Source organism: Brassica napus, chromosome C4, assembly GCF_020379485.1.
Source record: "Brassica napus cultivar Da-Ae chromosome C4, Da-Ae, whole genome shotgun sequence".
NCBI classification, from domain to species: Eukaryota; Viridiplantae; Streptophyta; class Magnoliopsida; order Brassicales; family Brassicaceae; genus Brassica; species Brassica napus.
This window is the reverse complement of record NC_063447.1, coordinates 29,629,252-29,641,310: the sequence shown is the minus strand read 5'-3', so window position 1 is coordinate 29,641,310 and position 12,059 is coordinate 29,629,252. Positions and strand designations below refer to the sequence as shown.

General features: G+C 38.4%; 1 protein-coding gene and 1 pseudogene across 1 annotated transcript; both read right to left on the bottom strand.

The window, feature by feature from the left end:
- Positions 1-329: 329 nt before the first annotated feature.
- Positions 330-1,037, bottom strand: LOC125585980 (putative RING-H2 finger protein ATL21A). The gene has a single exon (XM_048755729.1). It carries the CDS (start codon positions 1,035-1,037, stop codon positions 330-332), a length of 708 nt encoding a protein of 235 aa, XP_048611686.1.
- Positions 1,038-1,255: 218 nt separating this feature from the next.
- On the bottom strand, positions 1,256-3,151 carry LOC106393298 (annotated as a pseudogene).
- Positions 3,152-12,059: the final 8,908 nt, after the last annotated feature.

The window sequence follows — 12,059 nt, the reverse complement described above, 5'->3', positions numbered from 1 at the left end:
TTAGGGAGAGATAGATCAACTTCAGTATTAGTAAAATGAAGTTGTAAAGTCCTGCATGTGTTTAAAAAAGGGAAGGGTAAAGAAAATAGTTTTAGTTTATTATACGCTGTTCAAAGTTACATATATATTATTTTAATTTACGGTTCTGACGTTTCCGCATGTTCTAGTATTTGAATTTTATATATGTGTTTGATTTAATCAAAAGACAATGACATGATCTGTCCGTATCAGATTTGATATGTTTTGTTATCTAATGAGTAGATAATAACCATCAAGTCAACTATTTGATCCATTGGGTTTGAAATTCGTCATCTTGGATGTCATGAAGGTTAAGAATGAGAGAAGAAATTGGGTAACGAACCAGATTTGAAGGAACTGAACCACTTGACTTCGAGCGTGGTATTGTTTTTGAACCCACCTAACGAACGGCTACCCTCACAATCTCTGCCACTCGGTGAGTCCCATTTCAGCCAGAGATCTTGATCGTTGAGGTGAACAGCGACTAGTGAAGAAACAGGAAGGAGTAATGTCTTGAAGACTTGACAAGAGGACGGCATCGAACTCGCGAGATCAAAACGAGTGGCGAAGAAGGAGGACGTTGAATTACCAAGGCAAATGATGGGTGTGTAAGGGGAGGAGGATTTGATGTCCTCGTTAGGACAGGTCAAGATGGTGTGGTTGAGAAGGTGGAGAGGAGAGAAAGGAGATCCTGAAGCGTCGAAGCTGAGGAGTCGTCTGGCCATGCGGTTGTTAGGGTCGTTGAGGCGGATAAGCTGTTTTTCAGAGTCGATATCTCGGACGAGGAATAGTTCCGTGTTGGGAAGCTTTAATGCTGTCTCGTGGCGATCGGTGCATAGAATGTTGAATCTTGTGTGGCCACAGGTCGAAGATTGCTTGGGGAAGAGCCAGAAAAGAAAACGAACGTCGACGTTTCTGTTTCCACATGAGGAATTGTAGCAACGTTTTGCTGCTGGGGCGTTTAGGAGAGGGAAGCAGAAGAGGAACATAAAGATGCTAACTTGTTTTGAGAATGTCATGTTGTGGTTTGGCACTAAGGGACTTGTAAGCACTTATATAGATAATGGAAAAGTCAAAAGAATAGTAGATATAAAATGATATGTAAGGGTCTTCTAGATGTTCACATACTCATTGGTATGAGTTGATTTAGAAAAAAAAACTAAGTATTTCAGATTAATATTGCTAAATATTATAAAGATGAGTGTAAACATTGATTATAGTAAAGTGGGGGAGAGACTTGGCAGAACAGAAACATTGATCATTGGTTCGTGTGATTGTATATAACAAGTTCAATAATCTCTCAAACTATTCTTGCAAAATATGTAACGATATAACACTTTTTAAAATAAAAGGCTAATGTAGGTTTTCATTTTACTGAAGAGGATAAGGATATATGTGTAGCAGAGATACTTAAGAATTAAGATGGTCTGTGTGAGTGGGATAAACACATTGTGATCAGGAACTCAGAGTAGCTGCTGGGAGATTCTGATGGAAACTATGTCACCGTCAGTTCCTACCTTCATCGTCTGATACTTCACAACGATTCCTATAAATTTAGATATGTATAAGAACTACTGGGTATCTTTTCTTATCTCTGTTTCAAGATGGTTGATAATGCAGAGTGTATGGACAAGTATATACCTTCGTTTTCTTGTAATCTTGTGTGAACAGCTACTGCGTGGGGTGCGATCATTGCTTTGGGTTGGGAATCATCTGGAGCTCCGGTCCAAGACTTAAGGTTAAGAATATTTGAAAAGGTTTCATTCATTTCATGACAAGTCGTGAAGTAGAGTCAAAGATTTAAAGAGGAGTACTTACATGAGGATGAAGATTTAAGGTGTTTGAGATCGAAAATGGCTCCACAAGCTGCAACTGCGTCTTTTTGCAGCTTATGAGACGCAATAAGATTGTATTCCCAACTTCCATTTTTGTATCCTTCATTCAAGAACAGTTCAATGTGCCTAACATCCAGTGTTTGCATTGTTCCTACACATGTTAAACATAAAACTCTTAGTTGCAATTTTAGTTACTGCAGAAGAGACTACCAAGGTGCTACTTTTACCATCACAGGTACTGAGGTCACAGACAGGGCACCGAACAAGCTGTAAATCTGTCAATAAAGATTGATAAGCCATGTTACATCTTTCTCGTTTGTGAACAAGGTCCAGAATTAATTACCTGCAATCCAAATACCGCTTTTGATGTCTTTTACAATACATGAACCACTGGATTCAAGCATCCGTTCTATGGTTCCTTCCCTTGGAACTCTCAGCGGAGAACTCAACTTCTCAGTCAAGAGTGACACTCGAGAGTCAAGAGTAAAGGCACCAATTCGCATCCAGTCTGTAATCACAGTGTCAAAACCAGATAAAATCAGCTAAATGAAGTACATGAGAGTACGAATGATGAATCAAATTGAAGGACGGACCAATATGCTTTTCCTGCTGATGGAACAAGTAAGAGTGACTCCTCCCATCTGCATCATCCATCATTTCATTTCTTAGTTTACCGTTGTTCTGAGAGACTGTGGTTGTTATCTTGTAATAGTACTCACCAAAAGCTGAAGCATAGATCAAGCTGGATACGGCTTTGGCACCCGAAGATCACGCAAGCAAGCAAACCTCCAAATAGCATCCTCCACCACGATCTTGTTAAACCATTTGCTTGTTGCTCCCAGCATCACCAGTGACTTCCCATCCAAAAACCTCGAAACGTGTGTCCACGCATCTTGCTCATACCTGAGAAAATCGTAAGAACAGACTCAGGAATCTAACAATTCCAGATTCGACATCGGAGGAGCTATAGCAATCGGTTTTCAAATTCAGCAACCACGAACAAAATCAATGTTCTCATACAATCCAATTGATTCCGAAGATGATCGACCGAGTTCTATATCCTAGATCCACATCAATCTATTCGTAAAGATCAGTTTCGTGTTGACATGAAGAATTAAAAAAAGGAAGCAGTGGAGGAAGGGGTGTCGCTATAGTTATTTATTCTTTTACCGTTGAGTGCTTATTGCTTTTGTTACTTTTAAATACACTATGTATGTTACACAATCTATTCTATTAAAACAGAAGTACAATTAGTATTTAAACCTTATTTTTCCTTAATATTTACGAAAGGATGCCATTGAGTTTATATACACAGTCGTTTTTAACTTACCAAACCATGCCTAATAAATTAATGTGCACTTAAAACGAGACTCGGTTTAATATCTGACCCACACGCTTCACTTAAAACCGAGTTAAATATGATTCAGTATAATTTTGACCCGTTATATGGCTTCACTTAAAACTGAGTTAAATATACCACCAAATATATACGACTCGGTTTAATTTTGTCTGCAGAAGAAATCAAAATAGACATGTTGGCCCGAATTATTATCCAACATTTTGTATATACATAGTTATGTTCACTACATAAAAAAATTCTCTAAATACTTAACCATGGTAAAACAAATGCCTCGGTTTAGTTTGGTCTGCAGAAATAAAAAACAAACATGTTTCGGTACAAAATATTCATTGGTTTAGTTACAAAATAAAAAAAAAAATCATTGGTTATATGTTGATCTACAGAATCAACCAAATATATTATTAGATATTACCGGTGCACTAAATCAAAACAAATTGACCTTTTTTGATTCCTAACATTGATAATATTCTTAAACAGTTTCCTATTATTATGCAATCTAAGAATATAACTAACACTCTACATACGAACTTGCAAAAGAATATTCTGATAATTATGATGATTTGATCTAAAAGGGATAAGTAATTAAGTATTACTTAATTCAAATACCTATATTCTCAACTGATAATCGAGTTGCTCATAATATCCTATTTAACCTAGGCTATCTCGAAAATAAATTATATATACCAATGTTCAAGAAATCTCTAGGCGGTAACTAGGCGTTTTATTGAGAACTAACACCTTGGCGGATTATTCGGGGTCTAGGCGAGGCCTAAACGTTAACGAATTATTGATTTATTTTATATTTATATGAAATATTTAGTTTTTGATTTTTAATTATAAAATTATTGTGATAAATTATTAAAAATAGATATACAAAACAAAATAAATTAGAAAGTTCTGTTGATTTATACTAACATTATTGTTTAATTTAACATTTTAGGCCAATTTAGGTCGATTTTAACCGCTTTAGAACAACTTAAACTGATATAATTCATATAAATCGTATTTTTGAAAAATCGTTTCGGATAGGACCGAGTTACCGCCTAGGCGGGGGCCTAGGCGCCGCCTAGACCGATTTTTAGAACCTTGATATATACCTCCTCTCTATTGCGTGAAAGGAACAAAAATTAACGCAGAAAAACCTAAGCATGTCTAAGATGACAAGTTCTACTCTTCTCATAAAACTCATACCTTTTAAAAACTCTAGGCGAGTTCAAGTCGTCATTGTCCCCTCACTCCAAATAATCAACCGGGTCAAATCTTACCTAAGACAAGCATCGACCATTAACTCAAAAGCTACAACTAGCCTGTTTGATGAAAAATCATAACACGGCACAAAAGATTGAACGAAACAAAATTTCTTCTAGCTGGTGACATGATAAATAATAATCATACGACCATAAGCATAAATTAAAAAAAATGGAAAACAGAATCAAAGACAAACCCTGCAGCTCTCTTTCTATAGAAAGTAAAATATACGTAATTTTTTTCTAGATTCTGTACAGTTTACTTTCTATACAAATTTATAAGTATTTGATTTTGCTTTCTGTACAAATTTATATTTGATTTTTATTTCAGTTAAAAATAACTGCATATATATATAAAATACATAGATGCAATTTTAGGTTGAGACAATCTTCTTAAAAAAATTATGTTCACATGGTATATTAATACATAGTTAGATTTTTTATAAAAAAAATACTATTATCTAACTGATCCAACGCACATCCCAAAATAAAAAAATATATAACACAATAACAAAATATATGGTCTGAACAATAAAATAAAGTATCACAAATGAAACCATAAAATAAAACCATTGAATTATTGGGTTTTAAATGTATTTGTAATTATCGAAAAATTACAACCGCGCGGGCGCGCGGGTCAGAATCTAGTTAAACATACAATTCAATACAAACATTTCTTTCATTCTCTCAATCTCACAAATCCTCTCATTCTCTTAAATTCTCAAATTTCTCTTCTCTTTCAAATACTTACGGTTACTTCACTTCTTTTTTACTTTGTTCGTGTGCTTTATCACGGTTAAAACACTTAGAAGCTCTCATAATCCCACAAATTATCATGGTATCAGAGCAGCAACAATCTTGAAACCTTTCTAAATTCCGCAAAATCAAAACTCTGCTTCTAGTTCTTAAACTCTACCTCTGACCAAGTAAATCCCCAAAATGGAGAACAACAACAACAATAACAACAACCGCATCAGCATACCTGTGACCCTGAAGGGGATTAACTACCTCTTCTGGGCCAGGATGGTGAAGATTGCCCTTAGAGGAAAGGGTTTGTGGAGTCATGTCTCAGCAGAAGCAGCTCCAAAACAAACCACCCAAGGAGAAGATGGACAGGAGATTGTGGTAGCTACTGATGAAGACAAATGGGCTCAGGAAGATCTCATGGTTCTCACAGTGCTCCTTAGCTCCCTAGAACCCGCCATCATGGAGTCTTACTCCTACTGTGAAACTACCAAGCAGCTGTGGGATACACTCTACAAAGTGTATGGAAATACCTCCAACCTTACAAGGGTCTTTGAAGTAAAAAGAGCTATCAATACCCTCAACCAAGGAGATATGGAGTTCCAGCCTCACTTTGGCAAGTTCCGGTCTCTTTGGGCAGAGATGGAACTACTCAGACCACATACTACCGACCCCGCCACTCTCTTAACCAGGCGTGAAGAGGACAGAGTGTTTGGACTACTGCTCACGCTTAATCCATCTTATGGGAGCTTAATCAAGCACATCCTGAGAGCTGACAAGTTACCTGACCTGGATGAAGTATGCGCTCAAATTCAGAAGGAAGAAGGCTCTGTGGGCTTATTTGGAGGCAAGGGAGACTTAAACATGGCACATCAAGCTGAACGAGCCGTGTCAAACAAGGCAGCTTACAAGCTAGATGAGAAGAAAAACTTGACCTGCGATCACTGCAAGAAGAAGGGCCACATGAAGGACAAATGCTGGATACTACATCCGCACCTCAAGCCCAACAAATTTAGGGACAACCGCCCTCAATACCAAGATGCAAGAGCCAACTTCTCAACTGATGGTGCTGAGCCAACAACACCAATCACCATGGGTATAAGCAACCTAGGTGTGGGAAGAGCTACTGCCTCCACATCAGGCTATGCCACGCCAAGAGCCAATCTAGATGAGACCATCAAGAAGTCTGACTTAACCGCTCTCATCAAGGCTCTCAAGGAATCTGGTATATCTAAAACTCTTGGTATCTCCCTTAATGCTTCTCACAATGCAAATGGTTCTATGAATAATTTTAAATCGGCTAAGCCCTTAGTTATAGACTCTGGTGCTTCTCATCACATGATAAGTGATTTAGAACTGATTAAGAACATAGAACCGGCTTTAGGAAATGTGATGATAGCAAATGGAGATAAAATTCCAATAAAAGGTGTAGGTGAACTTAGATTGTTTGATAAAGAATCTAAAGCTTTCTATATGCCTACATTTGCCTCAAACCTACTGTCTGTTAAAAAAGTAACTAATGATCTCAATTGTCAAGTTACTTTCACGCCTAACAGTGTATACTTTCAGGATATTGATTCTAGTAAGTTGCTTGGCAAAGGTGTTACCAAGGGAGACTTGTACTTACTTGAGGACACAAGACCTGTATCTCAATTATCGTGTGTGTTTCATTCTGTTTCTGAATTCCCTAAAGATGAAATCTGGCATGCTAGACTAGGACATCCCCATTCTCGTGCCTTGAACATCCTGTTGCCTAGTATTTCTTTTAAAAATGAGTGTGAAGCGTGTATATTAGGAAAACATTGCAGAACTGTGTTTCCTAAATCAAAAACCCAATATGAAAACTGCTTTGATTTGATTCACTCTGATGTGTGGACTGCTCCATGTGTATCTAGAGAACAACATAAATATTTTGTGACATTCATTGATGAAAAATCTAAATACACATGGATCACTTTGTTGCAATCTAAGGATAGGGTGCTAGAAGCATTTAAAAATTTTCAGAACTATATTACTAACCATTTCAATGTTAAGATTAAAATTCTTAGATCAGATAATGGTGGTGAATATACTAGCACAGCCTTCAAACAACATCTAGCCTCACATGGAATCATTCAACAAACCAGCTGTCCTTACACACCCCAACAAAATGGTGTGGCTGAAAGAAAGAATAGACACTTGATGGAAGTGGCAAGGAGTATGATGTTCCATACAAATGTACCCAAGCGGTTTTGGGGGGATGCAGTAGTCACAGCCACCTACCTAATCAACCGCACACCTACAAGAGTCCTCTTTGATGCCACCCCATATGAGGTACTAAACAAATCTAGACCATCAATTGATCATTTGCGTGTGTTTGGGTGTGTGTGCTTTGTTTTGATTCCAGGAGAACTAAGAAACAAACTGGAGGCAAAGAGCACAAAGGCAATGTTCATTGGATACTCTACGCACCAAAAGGGGTACAAATGCTATGTACCAGAGACAAGGAGAGTCCTAGTATCCAGAGATGTTAAGTTCATGGAATCCAAGGCCTATTATGATGAGAAGAGTTGGGAGGAACTCAAAGATCTATCTCATTCTGCCTCGGACAGAGCTAACAACCTGAAGATTCTTATGGAAAGACTCGGCATTAACCTAGAAAAGGAACCAGAGAAAGGCCGGGACACTACTCCTTATAAAGAGACCATGGTTCATAACACTGAAGACTCTCATCCTGACCATGAAGGGGGGAATGAAGATCAACCGGCGCAAGCTCAACCTGAAGAAAACCCAGTATTATCTCATGATCAAGATGAGATGGGACAACCAGACACTGAAGCTCAAGAAGGAGAACCAAGCAGCAGTAATGAACCTGAGCAGACACAAGTCCTAAGGAGAAGTACAAGGATCAGAAGACCAGCCTCAGATTGGGTTAAAAATGATTTTGTTTACTACAATGCTCAAGCTGTGGCACATCCAGAAAGTGGATTATGCTCCCTAGCTCACTATCCAGAAGAACATCAAGTCTTTATGAGTTCATTGGACCTGGAATGGATACCAAGAACATATGCAGAAGCTATGGAAGATGATGAATGGAGGAAATCGGTGGATGATGAAATGAGGGCCATGGAGAAGAACAACACCTGGTATGAGACAGAACTTCCAAAAGGGAAGAAAGCCGTGACCAGCAGACTCATACATACCATTAAGTATCTTGCAAATGGGAAGCCAGAAAGAAAGAAGACCAGACTGGTGGCAAGAGGATACACACAAGTGTATGGAGAGGACTATCTAGACACCTTTGCACCAGTGGCCAAGCTTCATACAATCCGGATTCTACTCTCATTAGCAGTGAACCTAGAATGGGACCTTTGGCAAATGGATGTGAAGAATGCTTTCCTGCAAGGAGAACTAGAAGATGAAGTGTATATGAAACCACCTCCGGGGATGGAAGAAATGGTGAAACCAGGGAATGTCCTTAGACTCAGAAAGGCAATCTATGGCTTGAAGCAATCACCAAGAGCTTGGTACCACAAGCTAAGCACTACATTGAATGGAAGGGGATTTGTGAAGTCTCAAGCGGATCACACACTCTTCACTCTCACCAGCAAGCAAGGAATTACGGTAATTCTAGTCTATGTGGATGACATCATCATCACGGGTAGTGACAAGGAGGGGATCAGTTTAACCAAGACATTTCTCAAGGCCGCATTTGACATCAAAGACCTGGGAGAACTGAAGTACTTCCTTGGCATTGAGATGTGCAGATCAAAGGAAGGATTATTCATGTCCCAAAGAAAGTATACCCTGGACATATTAAAGGAGGCAGGAGATCTTGGAGGAAGACATGCCAAGACACCACTTGAAGAAGGTTACAAGGTATTGCGAGAGGGGGAGTATGAAGACACTCCATTTGAAGATGTCAAGCAGTATAGACGGATGGTTGGGAAGCTGATCTATCTAACCATCACTCGGCCAGATGTGTGTTTCGCAGTTAATCAAGTGAGCCAGCACATGCAAACTCCCAAGGTTCATCACTGGAACATGGTGGAGAGGATTCTAAGATACTTAAGAGAAGCGCCAGGACAAGGTGTATGGATGGCTTGCAACAAGAACACTGAGGTGATAGGATACTGTGATGCAGATTGGGCTGGAGATAGAGTAGACAGAAGGTCAACCACCGGTTATTGTACATTCATTGGAGGGAATCTTGTCACTTGGAAGAGCAAGAAACAGAAAGTAGTATCTTGTTCAAGCGCAGAAGCAGAGTACAGATCAATGAGGAAGCTAACCAGTGAGCTTATCTGGATAAAGGGGCTTTTAGGCGACTTGGGAATTGAGATCACCTCTCCCATGACCATGCACTGTGACAACCAAGCCGCAATACACATTGCATCCAACTCAGTCTTTCATGAAAGGACAAAGCACATAGAAGTAGACTGCCACAAGGTCAGACAAGCAGTGGAGCAGCAAGTGATTCTCCCATGTTATACAAGAAGTGCGGATCAGCTGGCTGACATCTTCACCAAGGCGGCCAGTAGCAAAGTTTGTGAGTCCATTCTTCCAAGACTTGGACTCATAAACCTTCCATGTCAATGATCTCCTCACCGTGGAGTATTCTACTCTTTTTCCTTTGCTTGGTTTTTATCCCAAGTGGTTTTTCCAAGAAAAGGTTTTAATGAGGGAATACTTCATGGCTTTCCAAGCTTGACACTCACTACTGTCAAGCTTGAGTGGGAGTGTTGACATGAAGAATTAAACAAAGGGAAGTAGTGGAGGAAGTGGGAGAAGTGGCCATATCACTTACCAAATGGGGAGGAGTGGCTAGTCCACTACTAGTTATTTATTCTTCCACCATTGAGTGCTTATTGCTTTTGTTTCCTTTAAATACACCATGTATGTTACACAATTAAACATACAATTCAATACAAACATTTCTTTCATTCTCTCAATCTCACAAATCCTCTCATTCTCTTAAATTCTCAAATTTCTCTTCTCTCTCAAATACTTACGGTTACTTCACTCCTTTTTTACTTTGTTCGTGTGCTTCATCACGGTTAAAACACTTAGAAGCTCTCATAATCCCACAAATTATCATTTCGTTCATCTAATCGAAACTACGTGCGATCGGGGAAGAAGAAGAACAATACCATGAGAAGCTGGAGCGGTAAGTAGAAGCTGAGCACCGAGGAGATACACATCCATGGATTCCTCTGAGGATCGTCCTCTTCGGAGCTAATCTTCTATCTATCTGAGGAGAGCTCTTCGGTTTGTTAAGCGAAGGAAAATAAAAAAGAGAATCAAATGTTTGTTTTAGCTCTGAATCGCTTCGTAGTGAGTTTTCGAAAAATATACATGCACCCCGCAGAGGAGAGAGCGAGTTTTCGAAAAATTTGAATCGGAAATGACGTTTATGCCCCTGTAACAAACTTTCTCGGACCCGCCTCTCTCACATTTTTAAAATCGGTTTGAGTTTCGGACCCCGGTTTAGCTTCACCCGATCCTTAACCGAAATTGTAAGCTATTATTATTAATATTATTATTAATTTATCACGTGGTAAGTCAGTGGCACATACGCAGCATTGCATGCATGAACCATGCAATTTTATAAATTTAAAAGCAAAACCAAACCAAATCAAATTTAAATGATATTTTCTAATCAAGGTGATACAAACATGAATGCTTTTGGTGATGCGATGAAGACGCCCCTCGGTGAACCATGCAATTTTACCCAAAGGTGCATTTTGTGAACTCTCTCTCTCTCTCTCAGTCTCTCTCACACATTCTCTATTACTAAAACGTTTCCGTAACGACGAAAAGTTACGAGAAAAATTTGTCTCCGTAAACTTACGAGTAGTTTATGAGGATGTTACAACGAAATAGAAATTCGTCGTAACGTAGACGTAAAATTACAAGGAAAATGTTTCGTCGTAAATATCTTGTACATTTACGACGAAAGTACGTCGCGAACAATATTTGTCGTAAATTTACGAGGATATTACGACGAAACATGTTACCGTTATTTATTGGTGAAAACGTATATTCAATGCGATTTGAATTGCCTAATTTCTTTGTAAATTCCTTGTAAAACCGATGTAAGAGAGATGTAAAACCCTAGTAAAATTTTTCTAGTAAAATCTTTGTTATACTTTACCTACCAAACTCGTAAATTTTTCTATATATATGTCATTTCTCACAACTCACTCTCTCACAACACACAAAGAAAAAGAAGAAAAAAAATTTTGAGAAAAAAAATTCCAGAAAAATTATAAAAAAAGAAATTCCAAAAAAAATTTCCAAAACAATTTCCAAAAAATTTTCCAAAAAAAATTCCAAAAAAATTATAAAAAAAAGGCGGATGGCGGTAATATTTACGAGCTACGGAGTTGGATGTATTCCCATAAAGATTCGGAAGGGAGAGTGACGAATGCATTTATGAGCGGGCTAGAGACATTCATGTACCAGGCGGGCTCTACACCGATCACGCAGGAAAGCGGTAAGATGTTCTGCCCTAGTCAGAAATGCAAGAATTCAAAATTTGCACGTAGTGAAACTGTATAGAAGCATTTAGTAAACAGAGGATTTACACCACAATATTATATTTGGTATCAACACGGAGAAGGTTATGGTGGAAATGAAGCTAGTAGTAATAATAATTTTGAGGATGATAATGAAGAACCGAATCATTTGCATAATGAATATAATTATCATCAAGAAGATCAAATGGTAGATCATGATAGGGTTCAAGACATGATTACTGATGCATTTTTAGAAACAACTACAACAATAGCTGATGGAACTGGAAATGTAGAAGAAACTAATTTGGATGCAAAAAGGTTTATGAAAGGCTAGATGCTGCAAATCAACCAATCTACA

Excerpts from the sequence above, each read along its gene's own strand:
- LOC125585980 (XM_048755729.1), bottom strand. The coding sequence starts at position 1,037 with ATGACATTCTCAAAACAAGTTAGCATCTTTATGTTCCTCTTCTGCTTC.